Source organism: Oryzias latipes, chromosome 12, assembly GCF_002234675.1.
Source record: "Oryzias latipes chromosome 12, ASM223467v1".
Classification (NCBI taxonomy): Eukaryota; Metazoa; Chordata; class Actinopteri; order Beloniformes; family Adrianichthyidae; genus Oryzias; species Oryzias latipes.
The window spans coordinates 11,647,065-11,673,363 of NC_019870.2; the positions used below are offsets into that span (position 1 = coordinate 11,647,065).

Here is a 26,299-nt window from a genome sequence, read left to right on the forward strand (position 1 = left end):
CGTGTCTTGCCGCATGCTACAAACAACGAGCAGCTTGTTTAATGAATTAATTTATTTTTTATATTAGTTCCCTCACTAACAGAGTTAGTTCTACAGCTGTCCTAAGACGTTTTTCAAAATAAATCCAATTATGGCTTGCTATGAAGATAAGGATTCTCCAAAGATCCCATTTCCATAGTCAATTTGCAGAAATCTGATTACTCCCATTCATCCAAATTCTTTGGGTATGTTTACAGGCTCATTTATACTGTTTATTTAGCCTTGAAACCTCACCTACCTTTGGTATAGATCATGTGATTTCTGGGGTGGGCTGAAATAGTTTAGGGTAATCGTTGGTCACCTATTGCACCGTAAACCTAAGATGCAAAAACCTAATCCCTGTTTCTTTATTATATTTTGGTTGTTCATGGTGGGAATTGTGCCTAAAGCTATGTTTGGGTTAGGTTTCCCTCTACAGTCTCTCCCATACAGAGGAAAGAAGAACTCTGGTAAGTGTCAGAAAAATAATGAGAGCTGTGTAAATTTGAGTGGCATGTTTAAGAGGACAGGCAGAACCTTTGCCTTTTAACACACTTGTTCCAGGCTAGACTGAAATGCAGACAAAATAAAATCTTGTTTCAAGAATTGGGGAAAAAAACCCTAACAATGAACACTGCTGGAGAACACGTGGCATTGGAATGCTGTTTTGTTCATAGTTGCAGCTTGACTTCTTTTTTAGCAAGATACACAAATTGTGGGGTGATTTCTGTTTCAAAGCAGCAGTTATCTGCTTTGAGATTTAAACACAAAATTTCCTCTGCACAAACAATATAAAATATAAAATGTGATATATATAAAACAGAGAAAAAAATAAGAAGAAGATTGCTGTTATAATTACCGTGTTTTTTGAACACTCTTGTGAGTTGCATCCCTGGTCAAACTATGCAAAAACACTTGTTCTCTGAAATTTTTAATTTAAATTATATTTTTACTTATTTAAATTTACCTTTAGTGAAAAAAAGATAGTTTATTCATACCGTATGAATGAATATTATCACAGCATTGTTGAGTTTCCTTTTTAACTACCCAGTGGCTTTTGTCCTGACTGAGAAACTTTCAACTAGTCTCCAATTGGTTTAAAGCATCTTAGCAATGATAAGCTTTTGGCAATAATCTCTTGATCAGTGAATGTGAGAAATCGCCTTCATCATCAATCTGGTCTTCACAGATTCTCTATGAGATGTAGTTCTGGACACGCTCAAGGCCAGAAAATATTGCTGTTCTTAATAGTTAACAACTTAGGAACAATTTTGGCCGCTAAGATCGTTCTTTTTGGGAGATATATTCCTGCCGAAGTTCAGGTTTTTCTGCAATCTGTACAATTATATATATGTATATATATATATATATGAAAGTTTTCAATTTCAGATACAGAAGATCAGGACTTTGGTGGATTTATGGATGCCACAAAAATGCTCTTTTTCCAGGGGCATTTTTCCATCTGTTCCTGATTCACAATGATTTGAACAAAGAAATCCTTAGAAAGGCAATTTGAGCTTAGTTTTCTTACTTTAGAGATGTATCTCCTCCATCAGGAGAAAAATGGCACATGAACATGTTACAACACAAATTTTATTGGAGTGGGTCTTAAACAAACAGATGGGAAACTGTGCAATGGTCAACTTGTGTAAAAAAGGCAATGATAATTGGTGTGTTTTAGGATAAATATAACAGAAACCAAAAAAATAAAATTTGATTTCTGTGCAAATTTGAGACTGGCAGATGGTGTTACCTAAAGATTGATTTAGGCACCTCATCTTTTTGCAAATTTGATTTGACCAGAGTCATTTCCAGCAACTGAGTTACTGTTTGCTTTGTTTTGTCCCATCAGTTTGCGCCTTGCCCCTCACCTGGAGCCCTCCAGCACAACAGTGGCGCTCGAGTGGGTGGACGTGGAGCCACAGATAGGCTGCAAAATTTCTGATTACATCCTCCAGCAAAAACGAATGGAGGATCCGTCCGAGGCAGATGTCTACACAGGTGCAAAAGTTAAAATTCAATCTTGACTCAACCCAATATCGTATTTGACTTACACCTATACATACCACACAGCAACTGAGTTATTTTTTTTTTGTTTTTAGAAGGAAAACATTGTTTGAAAAAAATGTACCATCACTGATAAATATTAGAAAACTCTTTCCGGAAGTTCAGATTTATTTTTAAACGAAACTAATAATGTGTTGAGGTGAAGACTTTTTTTCTGTTGTGTTTCTTTAAAGCAAAAGTCTATCAAAAGAGAAGAGTTGAAGTGCACTGAAAGTATAAATATGGTATAGTCTGTGAAACAATTTAAGGCCAGGGGAAGGCTGCACTGGGAGCAAATTAGGCAGAAGCTACAGTGTCGATACAGAACAGAAGCAGGAGCTTTGATTGCAGATGGGAGAAAATGACGTGGGGCAATTTATCAGGCACTATAAGGGGTGCTGACCATTGTGTTGGGGGTGAGGCATGGCGGTTGTCGTGATGATAGGCTCGGGTGAGTCAGGAGAAAGAGAGATGTAATAATGCTAGAGAAATGAGGTGGTCTGGAGGAAGCTGCTTTTAGACATAGGGAGGTATGGACAGGCCATCCATCACCCCTGGGAGGAGTGCTGATGAGGCGTGGGCACCGGCAAACACAGAGAGGGCAAAGACAGCTAGACACAGGCATGCTGGCAGAGGTGAGGTACGAAGGGGCAGATGGTGCGAGTGACTCACTGGGCCACAGCCAGCTATCACTGTAAATCATGTTGTCAGAGAGAGAAAGTATCAAATTAAAGTCATATATTCAAACTTTTTATTTTCTTTTTTCTGTTCTTTTTTTAAGGCATTTGGGAATTTGAAAAAACAAAACAAAAAACAACTATATCATAATATAACACATTTTGATCTATGGAGGTAAAACCTTAACTAAAAGATACCCAGAAATGTGTTCAAAATGTGGTCATGAAAAAGAAAACTAAGTGGAGAATTTATGATGTCATACCTGCGTTTTATGATGATGATAAATTGCTCTATGGACTTGGCAAACCAAATAAAACCAAAAAAGAGCAATTAGGAAATACCATACTCTCCCATTCACAATTACATCTTGCAAACACCTTTGGGGGGAAATAGATGATATACATTTTAAAAAGTCCAGTACAGCCTTTCAACATGGTCACCCTGTTTATACAAAGTGACAAACTCCAGAGTAACACAGTCATTCCCCTTAGGTCATTGCTTCATGCTTTTCTTCTCAGCTCCTGCCGTTCACAGACATGTACACATAAACAGTTTGCCCTTTGGAAGCTGCGAGTGAAACGATTTTTTTTCTTTTACCGTTGGCTCTGGAAAAACTTCAGTGAAGCAGTTTTGGGGATAAATACTTTGTGCAAGGGCAGGTAGGGGGCTTCGTGTAAAGTGTTTCTTCTCCGTTTTTTGGAATCATATTTTCCAAGACTTAAGGATGATTTGAAGCAGTGAAACTTTTTTTTAATAGAATTCTAAGAGCTGCTGCTCAGAACATATTCTAAGAGCTGCTGCTCTTAGAATATCATGCTGTGGAATTACAGTAAACCCATATTTGACAAATGTTGGAAAAGAACAATTTCATCCAAGTCTTGAGCCTTGAGCCTAGGAAGATTGTTGGTAGAATTTGGCATTTTATTAGGAAAAAATACTCACACTTAGCGCTTAGGTGGTACTAGCAGCTTTGAATTCATTCAAGCAACATTTTTATATCAGTTTGACTAGCATCTAATAGATTATAATTAGTAACAAAAGAGAGAAGAAGAGAAGAAAAAAATAGAGTTGACGATGTCATGTGTTCAGTGTAAGGGCAAGACCTGTTTCAGCTCCTGTTGGAATCACAAAAGACGAGGCTGCCTCCACATCTAGTAAAACTTTGTACTCTGGCTCAGGCTGGTGTCTGACAGACAAATAAGACATGAGTCCACAAACAGACACCCGTCCGTGAGTATGAGTCACACACGTTCAGCCGTGTGCACACTCATACAGATGGTAGACACAGTGTGTGGAGATTCAGAGGCTTGGATCTAGACCTCCTCTTGATTTTCAAAGTCATGTTGAAGTAGTTCAGCAGAACAGACAGTATCCTTTTGTATTGAGGGTCCAGCTGATGAATCGTTTGACAATAGGAATAGCTAAGCCCAAAAGTACAGCAGTTTGCATTTATGACGATAATTTAATTGTACTCTCCTCTCGCTGCTGTCAATTCAACAAAGGTGAAAATTAGAGGGGCAGTTTTAAAATGGATTAAATCTAAATACATATACTGTGAGCCAAATTGAAGTAACTATCTTTTTTTTAACGTATGACAATGTTTTCAATGGAATATCTGGAACCTGCTTTGATAAAACTGCAGCAGTTTTCGGATGGGTGGTGCTGGACGCCAAGGGAAATATGAAAGTAAACTTGGAATTTGCAACTTCCAAATGGGGGGAAAAGGGATTTAAGAAATGCTCTATCAAGAACTTTGATTTCTTTGCTTTAATCAATGGGGCAACAATGATCCTGCTCAAAAGCTCAAAAGCCTTAATCACAACGGCCCTTTCAGCTGGATATGGGCTGACAAGGTCATAGACCATTCAGTGAGCTTGAGTGGTCGTATACCGCTCAAATCTTTTTCTACAGACATGCTGAGAATGACAGGTTCTAGTCAAACTAGGACTTGTAAAGGAAGTTGATAGTTTAGTGGAAGACAAAGGAAACACTAACAAACTGTCACCCTGTCCACAATTAGCCCTGATGCTATCCAAAGGTACTGTATCTGTGCCATGCTCCAAGAAACTGTGGATGAGTCCATACACATAAAAAAAATTAAAAGTTGTTAAAAAAAACAACATAACCTGTAGGCTCGGCAACACGCCTTCAAGCGACCACTTTCAATAAATAGTCTACACAAATGCATGTACGTGCTTCCACGTTCAAATCGCAAGATTTGCATAATTCGAACTGTTTCGACATGTCGCACCGAGCCTCTTCACACTTTGAGTACATGCACGAGAATAGCAGTAGTGACAGTGTGAACACCATATGCTAAGATCATGTTCAAGAACCCCATTCAACGTGCTCTTGAACGCTAGACACATGCCCAGTGTGAGCGTAGCTTTACACATGTATATTTTGTGTTTGCAGACTTATCTGACAGATTAACCGTTCTAAATTGCTTTCAAGAAAAAATGTTTTTAAAGTTGTCTACTGTCCTGTCCTTGTTGTTGTCTGCTGATTGTCTGGGAAAGGTCTCGCCAAACATATGTGACACTGAGGACATGAGATCAAAGACCAAAGGGCTTCTTTAGTTTATTTTTTTACATTTGTGATTAAAACAGTTTACCTCAGTTTATTTGCTGTGAATCTCTTTAGGTAAATTGTGCACATCTTTTAAAATTTCCGCTGATAAATATCAGTAGATACATTGTGATTTAGGTACTAATCTCACCTTTTTCCTATGTGTGAGTTAGTTTAATAAAAGGTCCATAGTTTGATTATTACTTATGAAAAGAATATTTTCCATGTCTGGTTCTGAAATCCTCACACAAGCTGCATTTCAACTTTATTTTTGTAGGGTAGGCTGAAATGATGCAATGTGCCTCTCTTTTGCTGAAGGTTTCCTTCATTCATAGCGACTTCCTGCATGAATGAGTGCAATTACACCCTTTGGAAGTCTTTATGGTGAGCGCTGTTTTCTCTTTAAGCTCATTATCACAAACGATGAATATGTAAATCTTAATTCCCTGGTGATGTGAAAGTATATCACATCTCTGCTCAGTCTTGTTCTTGGAAATCTGTTTTCAGTATTCAATTCAATTCAATTCAATTTTATTTGTATAGCCCAAATTCACAACAACAGTTGTCTCGATGGGCTTCGTATCGGTAATTGAAAAAGTGGAACATAAAGTCAAAAGTATAATGAATACATAGAATTCAATAGGAAAACACTAAAATGAACTAACAAACTGACTAAACTAAACTGGCATCCCTGCCCTTAGACCCCCTTCGCGGTAAGGAAAAACTCCTAAAAAAAATGGATTCCGGAAAAAACGAAGAAACCTCAGGGGTGCCCACATGAAGGAGGGATCCTCCCCCAGGACGGACAGGCGATTTACCAGAACTCATAGAGAAGAATTAACTTATCTAAATCTACAACTACATATTTAAAGTCCAGCAGACGAGCTTCATCCACTGGTATAGTAATGCCAATGTCAAAACTTTTATTTTCCTCCATGTGTTTTTAGGAATGCCTCAGTTAGTCATCTCTCATATTGGGTAGTGCAATAAATATGTAGTACGACGCTGTCATAAGTGCATGCAACTTACATTAGCCTTAAGAAACCCTTAATGATACATTTACCATATAAATGACAATCACACATTTCATTGTCAATGGTGCCCAAACATGTCTCAAGGGAACTGCAAGACACTCCTCCCCTCCTCTCAAAATCTTCCTTGGCCACTCCTATCTACAACACAAAAACATGCAGTACGCAGAACCTTTAAAATGTTTTAGCTTAACTGCGGTGCTGCCGTGGTGCAGAGATAGAGTGGTTGACCGTGATCATTCTGGGCGTCCATGTGTCGATGTGTCCCTACAACCCTTCGCTGCTCCTGGTGGTTATACGTTGGCAACAATGTTGAGGAGTAAAAGTCAGTGTGCAGGGGTTTTGGGCCTTCTAAGAAGGTAGTAGTGCATTAAATGCACTGCAATATTTACAATTTCTGCCATTTCCATCATTTGCCATACAGACCAAAAAGTTCCAAGATTACTGCAAGGAGCAGACAACATGAGTTTATTATTAAAACAAAATTATTTTTAGAACACAATGAGAACATGACGTTCTGAAGTTGTCTCAAGTTTTATTTGGAAATCAATTTATTGTTAAATATGTTAGTAGTTGTGGCATCCCAGTGTAAGCTTCAGGAAAAAGTGCTTATTGAGTTCTAAGAAAGTTAAAGATAAATAACTAAAGAAGGATCTCATATTTTATTAGGATTCCACTTCTCTGGAACAGAAAAAGGCCTTTATTTTTATTATTGTTTTTATTTTTATATCATCACTTTATATGAGTGCACTGTTTTTCAGAAGTTAAAACATTAAATATTTTAGAGTGTTTTCAAAAGTGACCACCTAAAAAATAATAATAACTTGATTAGAATTCATAGTGGATTAAATGTTGTACTTCTCCTGCCATAGTCTGTTGTATTCATAACTTATTTAAAGAGAGTTGTTCTGCAAATGATGAATAAATATTCTCAAAAGTTACAACTAAGTAATACATTTAAGCTACAGCACAGTTTAAAAAATGACCCACACATCGGTGCTTAATCCATTTAATGAGTGAGGTAATGGCATAGAAGGTTTGACTCAGGCGTGGTAAATGTGTCAAAGCTGTTAGAAGAGGAGGCGGTGTCAGATCAGATGACTCTCCAAGAGATTCGTACTCGAACAGCATCCATGTTCCAATATCAAAAGCAGAACAAACAATGGACTTGTCTTAACTGAAGGGAAATCTAAAACAAAAACATGAAACTTTCCCTTGTTTAGTTAAGTTGGTTTAATAAAATATTATAACTGTAATATTTCTCAGTAATTGAAGGGGGTCTATTTTATTGCAGTTTTATTATCTAAATGTTTCAGCCCCGTGAAGTGCTGCAAAACTGTTTACTTAAGTAAACAGAGATTCTCATCTTTACTTATCAGGTTTACTTATTTTTATTTTTTAACCTAGACTTATAGCTTCCAGACATGCATACTCAATTAAATTACTTGAAGCATAAAGTTTACCATTATGAAGAAAACATCTGAGATAACTCCTGATACCAACAAAGAAATTTATCCATGCATTTTTTTATGAGTACAAGATGGCAAAAGTTCAGCTACTCCAAGAGGAGAACATGAAGCACAGAGCCTTCAGCATTGAGAAGACTCTGTTCCATCTGATAAAACATGCACACATCTTTCTTGGACTACATGATTCCACCAGGATAAAAATAATCAGAGTAATTTTAAAACAGGCTTTGGATATTAGGGACACTTTTTCCTTTTGTATGTCATTGACAATTGCCAGAGCAGTGAATCAACTGCTCTATTTCAATTATTTTCTATTGCAATCAATTGAAAATGATGAAATAGAGCAGTAAATCAACTACTCTATTTCATTATTTTCAATTGCAATCAATAGCATATTTTTAAATATTATCACATTTTTAAATGCCTGTTTAGTTGAAATATCCTGTTTGTTTTGTCTGTGTTTATATTGGACAGTAGATAAATAAAAATGATTAAACTACATAATGAATCATCAACACAAAAATATATAGAATTATGGAAACCAGCTTACGTGCAAATACAAGTCTTATTTTAAACCGTAAATATTCAGAAATGTTTTGTTTGTCAGGTGTGTTTTGAGTGTAATATATATTTTAAAATAGGATTTAATAACCCTACCAATGTTGTAACCACATATATATTTTGATTTTTACAGACAGTAAGACTGCTATTTATCAATCTTACAGCCTCTGTCAATGGTAAAAACCTAACACAAGGATAGTTGAAGCAAGAGACGTAGTTTGGGAAGAAACTAAGATTTTAAGACAGTTTAATCATGGACCCTAAGGGAAAATCATTCAGCATAAATTATTCTAAATAAACCAAAGTAGTTAGCTAATGGTTTTAAGCTAAAAGAGCAAAGCTGGGCATATTCCAGGAAATGCTAAATTTTCTTGTGACGCACTTAGAATTAGGCCCATTCAGATTGCTGTGACCTGAGGAATAATATGGGTCTAATTGCTTCCACATCATTTTGGTTAAAATCACAGTTTATAACCAAAGTTTTAACATTCCACAGATAGTACTATAAGTATAAAGAAGTTTCTGCATATGATTTTCTTTTTTTGCCCTAAACAGGCAACATGCTGCATCTGATGTGGATAGAATCTTCTTCATCCATAATACCTCAGGAGTAAAATCACTTGTAGTTGTTTCTGCAGTAACTTCTTTAATGTCCATCATCCTTTGTTTTTATTTAAAGTCCCACCCCAATCATCTTTAGATCTATTGTAAATGTGTTCCCGCTGTCTTTTATTCATGATTATGCCGACATAGTTTCTGCAGAGCGGAAGTGGTTCAACAGAAATTCGCCTCCGCGTTGTGGGCCGTACTGGGATTTCCCATCATCCCTTTGTGTGCACTCTCTCCTGCTAGCTTACAGCCCCTCACAACCCCAAGCTAGCATTACTGGTGCAACAAAAAATGGCGAGCTGGATCAGAGCTATCCAGCCATACAGTTTTTACCCACATGCCAGCTCAGACGAGGCCATTAAAGATGTACATGAATCTATTTGTCTGCAAGTGGATGCAACGGAATGGAGCGGATCCTTGTTCCCCGAAGATTGTAGTTTTTACGTAATAGCTACAATCTTTTTCAAACTGCATTTTTTCTTCTGCTTCTGATTCACAACAATGTGAATAAAGACATACTTAGAAACGCAGTTTCATCTTCTGTTTTCTTAATATATGCCCGCCGTCATGAGAAAAATCCAACAAGAACATGATAAAAATACCAAACACACAGTTTTCATTGAAGTGGGTTCAAATGAACCATATCTATATTTTTGTGCTAATTTTTGGCACACCCAATATTTATTTTCCCAGAACATCGCATTTTGAAATCTTGACGAAACTAAAGCACACGTGTCAGCCTAAGTCATACAATACTACCGGTAAATGTCTTAAATAAGACGCATCAAAAAGTGCACTGCCAGGGCAAGATATCAAAGTGTTTTTGTTCCAACAAGCATGTACCTGTTCGTTCTCTTGAGCCAAAACTGCTCTGAAAAACTGGAAAACAACTTAACCTTCTAATGCTGATCCATATAACTACTTAGGAGTACTTTTCCTTGCTTACGTTGCATAATGTAAATATTTCAGAAATGCAGTTATGCTGCCACTTTAATAGGTGGCAACACTCAGCCTCTTATGTGCACAGAACCCACGTAAGTTGTAAATTTACACATTCCTTTTGGAGCAAGAAGTTTTCCAGCATGGGAAAGACTTCAAAAAAGCAATTTATTTTTGTTAGAAAAGAGTCCCAAGAACACTACAGATACTCACGCAACCTTCAAGCCCTGCAGAGTTCCAGATGAAGAGAAAAAATACCTTGCACTCTTAAATCCTGCTCTGGGAGATGAAAAATGCTGTTATTCACTCTGATCTATTACCAGTATGGTACAATAGATCCTGGAAAAAGTATTAACTTTGTGAGGAACTGCTTGTCTGTTAAGTTAAATAAACAAAAACATATTTTATTAATTAAAATTATATTTCAAAACACAACTTTTTCTTATTTTCTCTTATGGCTCAATCAAATGAGTTAAAATAATTTAATAATTTATTGATCCAAGTGGATTAGAATATATATATATATATATATATATATATATATATGTATATATACACAAAAAATGGATAAAATACGCAAAAAAAAACACAACTAGATTATTAGAAGATATTTTTAAATTTTGAATTTATTTTCCTTTAAAATATTTATTTGATTATTATTCACTCCAACAAACTTAGAAACAAACGCTTTTCTGAATTCCATATCTTTACAAAATTATGCCCTGATAGGTACATTTTTCTGGTGAATTATATATTTTTTGTGTAAAAAATAAATCTCTTTCTTCACATTTAGTCTCTTTTTAATAAAAAAACAAATACATTTCTGCAAAAATAACAGTGGGTCAATTGTATTTAGTGAAGACCATAGTTTATAGTTTCTTTAATAACTTGCAGTGCATTTAAAAAACAAAATCTTTTTTTGTTTAATAATGTAGCTTGTTATGTTAAATTTCTTTAAGCTGGAAGTTATTTTTCATGGTGATGTGGTCTTTAACTCCCTTTCCACAAGAAAAAGGCCAGCGTAAGGTGTTGGCTGATGAAAATTCTCTGTTGAAAGTTTCACAAAGGCTACAGCAAAAGAAATGGAGAAAAGTGTAAATGCAAATAATAGAAAAGCTCCTTTGTTGGTGAAGTTGTGTTTTTTATAAGAACAGATTTTAAAAAGCCAACATAATCAAGACAATTAATTACAAATTTATCAGTCTGCTAGTTTATCATTCTCTTCCTTTCCTTTTAACCAATGGTTGCTCTCTGGAAAGACTTCAGTTGACTACATCTAAGCCTCTAGATGGCACAACAAGGCAGAGGCAGCATTCACAGAAAAACCTGTTAGATATGCAGAGCTGGAGTATTATCGTAGCACTCAGCATTCCTCCACAGGAAACCAGCTGTGAAATGTAAAACAAACTCACTGATGTCAACTGAAAGTTTGACTAAAATGTTTCAAGTCTGAAACATCACTAAAATGCCAGGGTTCTAGATTAACTGTTTGCACTGGTTGGTGTAAATTTCTGTCTTGAGTTTAAAGGCACAAAAGTTAGGTAAACCCACTGTTTTACCTGAATAACACCAATTTCAGTCACTCCAGTTCTTCAAATACTGTCCATCTGCCTAAAGGTAGAGGGGAGACCCGATCACTGCTTGTTTTGCTGCATAAAATGTGTTTTATAGATGAATTGATCTGTTTTCATGTTTGATGTGCCACAAATGTACTATGTCAGGCCATCATTGGATTTATTTTGTTTGAAAAGGGAAACTGTTCAAGCTACTCTCTTTCACATGTATACACATGAAGGTTACAGCCCCAGCACCCCAATACTTTCATATACTGTTAGATTTTGGTTGAATTATCAGCCTCACAATGATTTTTAAATGTTCTTGATTGATTTGATTGATTTAAAAAAAAAAATCTTGTTAAAATCTGGAATCTATTTTATTTTCTAATTTATCTTGCTCTATGCACTGAAATTCATTCTTAATAAACAGTAATGAATAATTTAACTGCATTTAAATAAGACCTAAACAGCATCATTTTCCTGAAAAATTAAATAATGTAGAATATACCACAAACCAAGTGTTCCACTAAACACATTTTTGATATTTTTCTGTTACACTGGTGTTATTATGGGTTCTTATGGGTTAAAAAAGATGGTCAGAATCATTTCTAATTAAAGAGCCACCACTATGATTTCACGCCACTTTGCAATAGGAGTAAAAACGTTTTCAAGCCTTTGCCATTTTACAAATCAGCCTAAATTTTTTTTTAAAAAAGTTGTTCATCTTTCTGTTTGTCTGCTTCCATCTTTTGAATGTACATCCACTCTGTTTATTGACAAGTTTATAAAGCCAGTTAATCACCTCCCACTCTTCTTCCACTTTCGGCTTCTCCCATCAGGGGTCGCCACAGCGAACAAGTCGCATGTTAAATTTGGCAATGTTTTACGCCGGATGCCCTTCCTGACGCAACCTTCTCAAACCGGGCTTGGAACCGGCAGAGGTAGAGAAGGGAACAGGGAGCAGCCCGGAGTCGAACCCTGGTTTCACGGATGGAAGGCGCCGCAAACCAGCACGAGCTAAACTGGCTCGTTAATCACCTCCCACTGACGTCAGCATTTGCAAATGGCGAATCACTACATCTAATTGGTTTAAACCACGATATGAGCTTAATGTTTATCTACTGTTTAACCACAGGGAGCTGAGATAGTGCAACTGGTGTATCCAGAGATTTTTTTTAGTTGCATCATTGAGAAATTAAATAATTTTTGCCTTCAAATTTGTTGCACTCTATAGCCCTGTTGACTTTTTGTTATGGGTTGATATTTAAAGTCCTTTAAAGCTAGTAGGTATGTTCACAAGGGCTAATCACAAGTTGCTAGTAAAAAACAAAAAAACAACAAAAAAACCGAGTTTATTTGGTAATAACAGACTGGAAATGAAAAGATAGTTTGCAAGATTATCTTCTTCATCTAAATTAAGTAATCAAAACACCCCAAGTTTTTCTAAATAATGTTCATTCACACATTTATTTTGCTTTTATTCATTTTTCTTATTCCCTTCAACCTGTTTTAGGGTATGGAAGAACCAGACAAGAGTTGGGGTGCGTTCTGGACAGTCTCTCCTGTCTTTCAGAGAAATATGGGTCAAAGCAAATCAGTCTTTCCTGCAAAAGCCAATCCCGATGACATGTTGGAGGATTTGGAATATTTGTTCTTCTGTGGAGCCTATATTTAGTATCTGTTTGCTTGTTGCTTAAATGAGAATTCCTGGATTTTCAAAATCGAGAGTGCTGACTGCCGTCTATTCGGAAAAGACGAGAGCTACTCCAACCTCCACCTTAGTAGATAACTTTTTTAGGTTTATTAAATTTTGAAATCAAGTGATTTTTTCCCCCACAACTATTTAATATACTCAACTGATGAAAATAAAAGTTAAAAAGAAGCAAACAAAAAAAGCTTAATTGATGACATGAAAAAAAGAGTAAATCAATTGGCAGATATGTAACAACTAAGGCAATAGGTGGCTAAAAGGGAAAAAAAGACAAATGCAATGTGGAAGAGAGACAGGCATCCAGACAGCAGCAGCACTGAGGGCTACGCGGCAATGATGTCATCTAATGCTGGCACTATTGGACTGAGAAACAGATTAAGCTTTTGATCTTTGCCCTTAATTTAGTTGCAGTTTTCTTCTTCCAGTTCATACTGCCAGCTAATGGAGACGCACGACATGTTGATCTTCCTTTGTTTTACCTCTTCTGTCACATACTTCTTTGTAATTCATCTTTCCCTATATCTTCAACGATCAGAATCTGTGGTATCCCCTTCTTCTATTTATGTAACAGCTATATCATTGCCTGAGACCAAGAATGCAGTCCAATGCATCAATAAGCTTTCATTCAAAGAGATTGAATTATATGGAGATAAACGGTGTCCTTGAGCATGGGTGCAGATAACAGATTGGAGTGACACAGCTGACTCTTTGTTTTGTTAATTAAAGATGACCTCATCGCTAAAAATGGACGCTGTGCACCTCCTCATCACGAGCTTCGCCATCAGCAGATTGCAGATTGCAGGCAGTGGGCCAAGGGCTTTCTGCAGTCCTTTTCCCTTTTTGCTTCCTTTCCCATTTTGCCTCTTCACACGCACATTGTTAGTCTGTGCTTTCGCCACAGGTCTAGAGTTCCCCGCTTTCATGGGGGTTTTTTCTGTTTTTTTTTCTCCCCATTTCACAGTAATCGTGACGATCCTTCAAAGTCACAGAAAACCAATTGATCTGTGCTGGAATTATGGAAGATTTCTGAAACTAGATGAGGATGTTGCCTTTCAGTGCCTCCTGTTCATTAATCTTTTCTTTTTTGGTGTTTGGGATACTTAGTGGTCTTTGTTGCATTTCCCATAGGCTAAAAATCTATTGCAAATGGATTTAAGCATTTAAAAAGTATTGATTATTTTTCCCTTGCATTTTTTGGCAGTGCAGATATTCAAAGTGGTAGAAGTACACAAAGTTAGGTTCCTTTGAACCTAACTTATGTTTGTTAAAGGATCCTTATGACTACCTTGATACAATTTGCATATAAAATAGAAACATAACTTTTGTATCTTTTCATTTTTAAATTAGAAATTACAAAACTTAAAAAAAGTGTATTTCATTACACATAAGTTAAGTGCTAAAGACCCCAACATAGGTTTTTAAGGTTTCTTGGAAATTATCATCAGCGTCTTTGCATCTCCCGAAATCAAACATTACAAAAAGGGATTAAAATTATTTCCACATCACATCTAGAAAATCAAGTTTTGTTTTTTTTGTTTTTCCCTGAAATCTGTTTATTTATTTATTTTTTAGGAGTTTTTTCTCACCAAGAAGGTCTAACGGCCAGGATGCCCAGATTAGCTTAGTCTGCATAGTTTAGTTTAGAATTTACCTTTTGTATTTTATGACTGATTTCATGTTCTTATACAATTACCAGTATTAAGCCGATTGAGATGACTATTGTTGTAATATTAGGCTATATAAATAAAATCAAGTTGAATTAAATTGTGCCAATATTAGGAAACATTATTCTAATAAGCCTATATGAAAAATAATTTTGCTCAGAGACGTGGGTGTTCTTTAGTCTTCCATATATTATCTTACCAACCTCAAAGATCCCTGTTTTTAGTTAACCTGACTTGCCTTTCAACTATTCTGCTGGAGATTTATGAGCGTGCATACAAAAATATATGTTTTAAGACCCACTTTTAGGGGAACTTTAGCTTCTTAGACAGAAACCTTCACATTTGACACTGGAAGATGTTGGCATTTAAGGGTGTACTTGATGGACTTTATGAGTTCATAGTTCAAAGGTCCTAAAGATGAGCTCTAAACCATCATCCCTCTATAACTTGAAAGTTGATAGGAGGTTTTCCTCCCGGTTTGGTGCGTGTATTTGTCAAAAAGATGATAAATAAATTGGTAAAGCGTTAAGATAAATGTAGGCCGACCTTCTACCTTATGGGCCGATACAAACTGTAAAAGGGTCATTTTTGTCTTCAAATTGTACTGTTGTGGGCCTAAACATTCAAGATACTAACCTGACTATTTGGTCTTTGGCTTTTTTTGTTTGTTTTATTTTTGCAATTCTCGGAGCAATGCATGATGTCACCTTGAGTAAGAGCATTTTGAATGGTGTTTTCTGTTTTCACTTTAAAGCAATGTAGAAAGATGCATTCAGCTATTTTCAGGGTCCTGCTGAACTTTCTAAGATTCATGAGCATGAACAGTTGCATCTCCAAGCCAATTGCCAAAGTTTTTATTTATTTATTTTTTTTTTTCCAGCATTGTGATGACACCTTAATGCTTCAGACTAACTGGCTGCCAAAATGTAAGCTTTTATGGAAATGGCTTACTTCCTGCTAATGCCCTCTTAATTCCCACAGAAACTGTGAACTAAAATGAGATTCTTTTTAAGTTTTAAAAGTACTTTCTTTGGTGTAGTTTACCCTTCCAGCAGGATTATTTAGATGAAATAGATGGGTCATCTCTCTATCAACATAAATGTACAATACTCTGGTGCCTGCCAATAACTTGACCTGGGAAACAATGGAATGCATATTTCTACTTTATGTCCTAGTTGACTAGAAACAATTCTATTGGCTTTGGATTTATGTAATAAAGATTATCACATATGTTTCCCACATTGCAAAGAAAAGACAATCTTTTTTGTAACCAAACAGTGGAGTGCAGGAATATTTTCCATTCTAAAAATACTATATACTCTTGTGTCATAGTGACAGAAGGGTGACAGCTCAGATTTTTAGTTGACAGGGGCATGTTTAAGGTGGGTACTTTTTAAAAGACTGTGAAATATTTGGTGCTTGAAGTACAAAAAAAGACCAAATTTAAGTAGTTTGTTATTCCGCAAGACAGGTTAAAGTTTACCTTTACAAGGGATTGCCAACGACAACATTACTAAACTACCACTGATTGTAATCAACATAAAACCCCATCCGATCACACTGTCTTATCATAAAAGTTTGACAAAAACCCATGTTCTATATTATATATTACCCATGTAATCCTAAAGGACACATAACACAGTACAGGTCTCCAGGTCTATAGAATTTCCTTTGGATTCTTATCTGGTGCACACTAACCCTTGAAACTGGGGTTAATTAGTTTATGGTAAATTTATTTACCTGACCCATTTTTTTATTGTGCACAAAGAGTAAGATTAACATTGTTGTATAAACAACTTGAGTTTTACTTGTGGGAGCCAAAGAAATTGCTAAGACATGTAGCACTTGTGATTTTTGCCACTGTATAAACATGTTAATAATGAGTTATAAATATAAATCACAAATTAGACCTAACTGCTGAATTCTGATAGCCTTTTAAAACAAAATAGATCACCGTTTTCTGAAATAAACCATTTTATGAAGTAAATGAAGTCTAAAATCTTAAATAATCTACTAATAGCTCTATGTAATTAGACTGCACAATAGGCTACCTTGAAAAGACATGTAAAATATTTTTCTTTTTAATTATTTGAGTAAATATACATGTTTATTAACGTTTCTTAAACTGCTAACTCATATGTTTATATATCCCTTTATCTTGTGATCTGCTATTTCTATGGTGCCAACAATCTTTGATTAGACAAATTCACAAATAATTGGTCTTTTATCGTTGGCTGGAAGAAACCTAAATAATTGAAATAAACATAAAGCCATAACGTAATATACTGTTGATCAACGTTGTGGCCAAAACTTCTAAAATGTGTTTGCCATTTGCCATTACTCAGAAATTCTCTCTTTTCAGCAACAGCAATGCTCTGTGTACTTTTGGGATAAAATACTTTTTGAACATACAAAAAATCTATCCATAAAAAAAATCTATCCATCATCTAAGAGGCACTTAGACCGAATAAAATGACACATGTTTTAGTGTATTGGAAAAGTTTCTGATTAAATAGAAATAGTTCTTTGCTGCATATTTTAAATATATTTTTTATTGTATTATACCCAATAGATCCACAAACGGTAATAATATCTCCTTAAATATACACCTGTCAGCTAAAAAGTACACCGATAATATTTCCATTGCATTTATAAGGGTTTATGTAGCCTACAATACACTGTAAACAACATTTTCTTGTTCTTGTCCAGTTTCTTGAGGAATTGTTTTCCAAAATGCTCACATGAATCATAGAACTTCTCTCTTGTCTCTAAAAAAAAAAAAAAAAAAAAACAATTTAAAAGCAAAATCCCTACAGGTATCCTAGAGCAATTTCATTTATGAGTAAAAAAGCGAAAAAAATTGAGACATTTTTGTGAGTGGCTTACATCTTATGAAAGTAAATGATGCCCCCATAAAGACATTCAGTCACAAATTCCTTGTCCTAAATTCTTTAGGAACACATCATGCACCATGTTTGTGAATTAGAGGTGCACTTTTTAACATGAAAATATCAAACCAAAGCACCAATTATGGGCACTTATTGACTTAATTAGCACCTACTGTGAAAAATGTTAAATACTCATAAGTCAGTTTAATTTTGGAAAGTGCCGTTAAAAAAAAAAGTTTGCACTGGTTGTTCCAAAACTTAAGCCAAGCTTTGCCCTGCTGCCAATTACGGATCAGAATCACTTTAATATTGGATTGTAGATGTACATGAGGATTTCTTTGTGTTTATGGCAATGACGAAGAGACATCCCTCAACATCCTTACACAACCCAGGGCACATGAAACGGGAACTAACCAGCTTCATTGACGCATGTACACCTGGTTGTGAGAGGGAGATAAAGTTAAAAATGGCGACGCCAACCCGCAAGAACTGTGGGCTGAGACCATCCTAAGGAAACATTACACAGGAGAGTAGACCGTCATCTTGCCACACAACCTCCTCAAGTTTGAGGGACGAACTGTTGGAGCAAAATGTCTGTGTCACCGGGCTGCTCGGCGGCCAGAGCAGAAAAATCTGTCCTAAAAAGCACAGGGGACACGGGCACATGCAAAAGGGAGATTGCAACAGTGTTGGACTTTCCGGCTATGTGATGTATGTCAGTTGTAAACTTAGAGATGGCTGCCAAGTGGCGCTGTTCACTCACCATAGCCATGGGAAACATTAGTGGTTTATGATCCACATAGGCAGCAAAAGAACGTTCTTCAACAAAAAACTGAAATGTCGAGTTGTCAAATAGAAAGAACGCAACTTGTGGTCAAAAATACTGTACTTGGCGCCACACAAATGAATTTCATCATTGCCACATTGGTGGCAATACTAAAGAGACACTTCTTGTCTTCTGAACTTGAAGGTTTATGGTCTCGTGTCAACTCCAAAGGCTGGCAAGTCACTATATACACAATAAATATGGAACAATAAGACCACGCCCTCAGCATCTGCAAAGCCTGTTGGGTGTAAAGTAAGGGTAACACCACATCTTAAAAAAAAAAAAAAGAGTATCAATTGTGCATGGTGGTAGTATAGTAGTATTGGTAGTGATAGTATAATTGGTCCCCTGGTATGATTGGAAACAAGGATAAGCCACATATGACCAACACATAGCTGTTGTTGGTCATGTCAAAAGCTAATTAATCAAAGTAATCCTTCAAACGTATAAACAGTATCTTTATTTTGTGTTAGGTGGTGCCAGTTCTTGACAATAATCCAGCTACAATCCAGTATTTTTACAATTCACACAATACGAAGGATACAGACTAGTGACATGATTTTGTCTGCATTCCATAGACATATTCTTATACTCCTTTGTGTAAAACCACAAAAAAAAAAAAAACACTGTCATCACAAAATCACAAGATACATGTAATTGAAACACAGAATGTAGTTGATATGGTTTTGCTATTCACAGACATCAGATTCCCCATCCCTGTACCTCACAGTGTTTTTAACGGCAGTGTTTACCGTTCCCAACCACCCACACACTCTTAGGACTGGAAGTGTGTCAGTGGTAGCTTAGTCCTAGTGAGTAGGTACACTACCAAGGGTAATGCAAACAGTGGATATTTTAAATGAATATTCTTGTCTGTACTAATGATGGTCCACGAAATTATTGTTCTTTTCTCCATTTCCATTTTCTCAGAAATGGTTATTTAATACATGTCTGCAAGAAAACGCAGGATGTTTCCTTGCAATTTATCCCAATTTACCTACGCAGATATTTAAACACTAAAATGTGTCCTACAGAGTTAGCCCCTTTTGGAATGTTGTTGACCCTGATGGACTAAACTCCAATCATTATCACCATGCCCCTTCTTGCTTATGTTTTGCTGTATAGAATCTTATGGAGGACATCAGATTATGGCTCCATTGTAAATATGTCTGAGGTAAATACACTAAGTGAAGAGGTGCAGTTGGGGTTGGCATAGCTGTTCAGTTATCTTCTTTGCCCCCCCCCCCCCCCCCCCCCTTTCTGGCCAGTTGGAACTTCCAGTTAACCATGATTTTTCCAGGTTTAGTCTTGTTTGTTTGATGTGAATGCTTTGTGTGAAAGCAGACCAAACCAAATAAAGATCTAAAGTTTATCATCATTCAAAATGAGTTTTTACCATAGTGGTAAAGCAAGCTTAGCAGGGAAAGCCTTCCTACAGAAGCCACACAGGCTTAATAAAATCTCGTAAAGTTGATTGGTGCTTTATATTCTCCAGACTGAAGTAAAAACACAAAAGGACATTGACAGCATAGACGGCGCTTGTATGTAAATATATGTCCGGTAATTCAGTTTAACCCACCAGAGCTGTAGCTCCAGGGTTGACATTATTTTGACTGCCGTACCCTTCAACCATTTACGCAATTAACAAAATTTCAGCTTTGCGCTGATATGCAATACTTTTGAAATCAACTTAAAGAAAAGCAGCTTTGCGCCGTTAAAAGGTGTTGCATATAAAGCTGATATTAAGAGCTGTTTTCCTTTGCGTCAGAATCAGCTGATTAATCTTGATCACATAAACAGACATAGAGTTTAGTTATATTATGTAGGTGTCACTGGGGACATTTTTGGCATTAAATGGTTAACTTAACCTAGCTAAATGTTTTAAACCTTGTTGATTTAAGTTGAAGTGTTTCTTTGTTTTTGTTTTTTACAGAGGGATGGCAAAGTTTTTTTAGAAAATATCTGCAAATATATTTAGGTTTATGCGTGCACTTTCCCAGTGAAAAATTGACTGAGTGTGTAGTAGAGAGGAAGGAAGGAAGATGGTGTTATGCAGGTTTACTTTGGGGAGTAGCGAGCTGAGTGCTGACAGTTTAACAGAGGAGGCCCCTAGTAGGTTTGGCAGACTGAAGGAAATATAAAACGTTTGATATGTTTAATATAAAACTTATGTTTTGTCAAAAAAATAGTCAAATTTGGTGTTGCAGATATTTCTATGACACGGATTCATTAAAAACATAAAAGATAGAACCGGTATGAAAAGATAAAAATAAATAAAACAAAACAGCAAACCAGTAATTATGTCATTCTAAATGTAATGCTTTGATGTGGACGTTCTGACTACCAAACCCCTCTACATGTGATTATTGTGAATGAATTAAAATAGTTCGATTCTGTATTAATTTGTGCACAAATAGCGGTGGCCCAGAAGGGTCACAACACAACACAAAATAACAAATGAATCAGGGATTTACATGAATGGACTGTGCCTCACTGCTATTTTCTTCTACTTTACCTCTGATTTCCTCTTTAAGTGGGAAAAGAAAACGGGGGGAGGTAGAACTCGATGCTTGAACCCACTGACCTTAAAAATTTACTCACACACTCTCGCTGGAGCACACATGCTCACACACGAGCCAATGTACACACAACCAATAGATGAGACAATGACATAGTGCCTGAATTTAGAAATGTAATGGAAATGAGATATCAAAGACAACATTTGAGTAAAAAACAAAAAAAAACAAAAGATGGCCTGCAACCTTTGTGCATTGCATGAAATGCCACCGTGAATACACACAAACACACACACAACCCTTTACAAACAAACCCCCGAAGCAGCAAAAAATGTCAGATATTATTTATTTTATATTTAAAAAATACTTCTATGTAATAAACCGTGCAGTGCAAGTAAGAACAGTTTCTTAGAATTTCCACTCACAGCCCCCACCTCTTAAACTTCCGGCCCCAGTGTTTTGTTGTGTGTGAAGGTCTTGCGGAGGGGTATTCCTTGTTTTTATGGGAAGTCTGGGTCAAAAACTATTGCTTCAGTGGGCCGTCTCTGCTCTTTGAGACGTTGTATATGACATCTGTCTGCACAAATAAACAAAGCCGGACTTGTTTCCAGCTACACCATAGTTACAAGCCATGGGTGGATTTGAATCAGAACACTTTTTTTTATTTTCACTTTAGATTTATCTGTCAACTGAACTCGTCACAGCCCGATGATTTTGTGTTATTTGTCCCCTTTTCTGCTTTCTATAAAAGGTCACCTGGCATTTACCATAAGGTTTTAATCTGCATGTTAGCTGCAGCACACAAAATGGCTTTTACCGTAATAGAATTTCAAGGGCCTTAATTTTTGCCAGCTGTGAGTTGTTTTGCCTTTGGTATCGACAGAAATGCTGATTGACCACAGGCCTACCCCTGTAGAACCCCTCAATAGGGTAGAACTATAAATGCTGCTTCTGGGTGGGTTTAAATACCTTATTCCACTGTTAATGAATTAGGTTTTGATTATCATTACCTAATTCCTGTATGCAAGTGTTTATAAGCTACCAAAGCAGGGGCAGTCAAATTTGATAGCCCTCAGTGGTAGTGATTGACCAGCCACAAACACAGCCATACGTGTGGGCCAGTGTGTGTGCCAGTGGCTTGTAAAAAACACCTCAAGCTATTTTGCGTGTGTGAGCACATTCAACTCATCAGACTGTACTTTCAGGAGCAGAAAAAATGTTCTGATTCCGAGGGAAATTCAGCTTTGCACAAACTGTTGGAATATGTGCTGAGAGGGTGAATTTATAGTCTTGTCGGAGAATTTATTGATCTTCCTGAAAGAAGATAAAAACTGTTAGTAAGTGGTTAGGTATCTTGTCTTGTTTATAGCTTGTTTTATGAATTATTTGCATTCTGAAGGAACAAAAAAGCTAAATAGGAAGTTTAAAATACATTACTATAAATTTCAGCTATTACACTGTGATAAAATACTTGCAGAATGCTTCCTTCTCAACTAGATACACGAAAAAATCTTGAACATATACAACATAACTTTTTTTTTTTTTTAATTGGAATAAATATTTAAATTGCAAATGCAATGAATTGTCTTTCGAAATATCTGATGCAAAAAAGGCCTGTCTTACAGTCTGAATTACTTACACTTACTCCGGTATTTGAAACCACAGGATTCTCAGTTTGTTTTATTTATAGAATATAAAAAGTCATGTGAACTTTACAGGCCATCGAAGCGAGCTTGAAGATCTAGGCTCACTTGCAAATAAACCCTGGTACATTTCCCTTCAGTGTGAAAGCACATAGACTTGACAATTGCCAAAGAGCAGAGACAAATCAAAGCATTGTTTTTTTATTGTCTTTTCTTTGTGTTATTCTGCCTTTTTTGCAACTGTCAGATCAATTTGAGATCATACATTCAAGTTCATAAATAAACATTTTTTATGTTTTTTTATTTGTGTATATCATTCTTAAAAACTAGCAGAATTGTAGCTGATTGCGAAGCACCTTGGTGCCTTCCTTTTGTTATGTTATCTGGCATCCAAGAGGACTGAGAGAATGTTCTGCAGCAATAATGGATGACTGACTAACACCTTGTTCCCTGGAAGAGGTGTTGAAAAGTCTTGTCCATTTGATTTCTACTGTTAGGCTTGAATAATTCATTTTCTTGGGGCAATGATGGTGGAACGCAAAGAAAGATTTTAAGGGTCTTTCAAAGTCCACCAAAATGTTTTCCTGCAAGAAAGTAAACGCCATAAACCCAGAAGCTCGGATGACTTTTATCTGACTTAAGTTGCCGAAGTGGTCCAGAATTTCCGGCCTGCAACAGATATTTAAGTGGAAATTAGATCTATACAGATGTTCTGCTGTAGGACTGTATGTGACCAGCTCATGCAACCAGCTGAATAGGGCCGTTCCTCTGAACTGAACTCAATGATAAGTTATAACTTTAGGGGACTCTTACTCTTCAGCCTGGTATGGTATTTTCTGGAATGGCTGAGAAACATGTCTCATTACAGTTTAACCTCGGTTCATAAGGAACAGTGAGGTTTTTGTTCTGGCTGTAAAACATTAGATTGGCTCTTTGGCCTTTTTAGGGTCCTTGAGGAGTCACACAAGTTTTTTTGTTTTTTTTTTACAACCAGTCAAGACCATTTTTAAACTGGTTCATCCTGAAGGCAGTAGGTTGGATTTTTTTCTGGTAGGTGTTGGGTTCCACCAGGGTTGCCTTCTGTAAGAGATTGTGTTTATATGTAAAGGTGCAGAATTCATTATTTGCAGTCATTGTACTAAATAAATGTGGATTTTGTGGAGTTTTTCTTTTTTTTGTCAGCATATGACCTCCACCTCCCACTGAAGTTTATCCAAAATGGACTTTTGCAAAACTCAGAATTGATTAACCCTGTGTATGCATTAGCTGTCCAGAACATTTTCATAGAATTAGAAGAGTTAAAAGAGCTGTCCAGAGATAGATGGGAGTCTAGTCTTTTTGAGCAGGTTCCTGTCTATTCAGCTCAATTGAAGTTGGTGGGTGGATGAATGGATGGAAGGCACTGTTGTGCACAACCTTTATGGATTATAATCTTATATATTTATAAGAAAGCTCAAAAAGGAAATTTAACTTGAGAAAAAGTTCCCCTGCAACAGTGCTGGAATGTCTCTGTTATATACAAAGCTACTTTTGTGTAAAGGTCAAATCTTTCATTCATGCAGTTCATTTTCCTCCTTTCGACAACCTTTTCTTACCATCCCCTTGTGCCCCACCAGCCAGACGTACTCTCTGTGTTTATAAGTTGGCCCATGTATCATTAGCCAGAACTAAGCCTCTCTTTACCTTGTGAAGAAAGACTTGGATCTCTGACCATTTGAGCTATTTTAAACTATTTTGACAGGTTACTATTTTTTCCATAACCCCCATGAGCACTGGAAACTGACATTGTGCGTGCCTGTGTCTGAATGAATGTCTGTGCGTCGATCGGCTTTCCCGTAAGCTGACATGAAAAATATTTCACAGCTTGTGAAGCACTGTTTTGTGAGACACTAGGGCAGTTAGTGAGATGTCATTGTAATAGAACTATGTATGTTTACATAAAAAGTTCCATTAGATATTATATAGGGTTTGCTTCCAGTAAAGAAGAAAATCTTTCTTTTATATAGTTTCTGAGTTGTTGCTGGTAAAAACAGCTCCCACAGGGCAAGGCAGTGGGACAACTTACAAAACCAGTCAATGAAGGATAGAAATATAACAAAATATGATACAGAAATTATCCAGTTTCTAGTTTTTTGTTGTGCACAATTTTCTCTAACCTGATTATTCTTGTATGGTTACCCAAAATTATGCAAATCATTAAAGTTTTTTTGTCGTCATTGTATCAGGTGAGATTCTGAGCTTGAAGGACGACCTGTTCTCTGGTCTGGGTTCACCATGTGTGGTTGCTGGAAGGCGGAGTGGAGACCACGCCCATTCTTTGCTGTACTCTGTGGTTTTTAAGTGCCTGGAACCTGACAGCCTCTACAGGTAAGCTTGGACGTTTCATACTTAACCACAAATGCACATACCTCTAAGAGAGAGAAAAATACGACAATTGTTGTTATTCTCATTGTACCTGGTAAAATGAAAAAATGCAAAAAGCAAACAGGTCCGTGTCAAATGGTTACTTTTTTTCTCTGATGTTAATGTTCTGCCTTGGGCTGTTTAGCCCTTGTGCAATCCTATGGGGTCCAGATGACCCGATCCTTACATTGACGTGTTATCCCTAGCATGACACAGGTGGAAAAAGGTGAAGAGGATTGCATGTAATCCATGGGCACCAGTGAAGATCACATATAATTGACAAAAAAAGATTTAGCGCATTGGCTTGAGGTGTAGATGACCCAACTCCCAATGTTAAAGTGCCTAGGATAGCACAAGGTTACATGTTTTTATGTAAATATACTAACTGAGGTTATTAGGGGGAGATTTTTTTTTAAATCACCAGATTCACGCAGGCCAAATTTTGAGTAATTCCCCTTTACTAAAACAAAATCTCCCTTCTCCATCTATGGACTCTACATATTTCTACACAGTAGACAAAAACAAGAGATAACCTACACATAGAGTCCTTAGAGGTCAACCAATCAAAAAAGACTGTGGATCGGCGGGGTATAATCTGAAACAGCCTGAAACCGACAGCGGAAATATAATTATATATAACATTTATTTTTGATTTTATTTTGACTGAATAATGCTGGTGTTAAGAGAGATTGTACTTAGTTCATCCTCTGAACAGGAAATGTCCTGGATAACAATATAGGACTTCTTTCAGTCAGAGTGGTTTGGGAATCGACCATTCAGAATAAGAATGGGCTGGGATCTACAGTTGGTCACCTAAAATCTTGTAGATTTTATTTTGACTGAATAATGCTGGTGTTAAGAGAGATTGTACTTAGTTCATCCTCTGAACAGGAAATGTCCTGGATAACAATATAGGACTTCTTTCAGTCAGAGTGGTTTGGGAATCGACCATTCAGAATAAGAAAATGGCTGGGATCTACAGTTGGTCACCTAAAATCTTGTAGCAAAGTTGCAAGATCAGCAATAACTGAAGAGACAGACAGTGTCCAGATGTTGTTTGGGCTTTTTTCGGACAACATCCTGGTCTCTTTGCTTTGTCTCGGGTGTTGTTCTCCAGTGTCTTGCTTGCATAGGTGGCCTTGATTTGTTTTGGGAACCACTGCAATGATATTT

The 26,299-nt window shown here is 36.5% G+C and overlaps 1 protein-coding gene across 1 annotated transcript in view; it reads left to right on the forward strand.

Annotated features, from left to right (window-relative positions):
- The window catches only part of astn2 (astrotactin 2), a 326,855-nt gene that overhangs the window by 279,579 nt on the left and 20,977 nt on the right, over nucleotides 1–26,299 (forward strand). Inside the window, exons 19-20 of the mRNA XM_023961099.1 lie at nucleotides 1,871–2,019; nucleotides 24,949–25,090. Coding sequence (XP_023816867.1) covers nucleotides 1,871–2,019; nucleotides 24,949–25,090 — 291 coding nt within the window. The remainder of the gene's footprint in view (nucleotides 1–1,870; nucleotides 2,020–24,948; nucleotides 25,091–26,299) is intronic.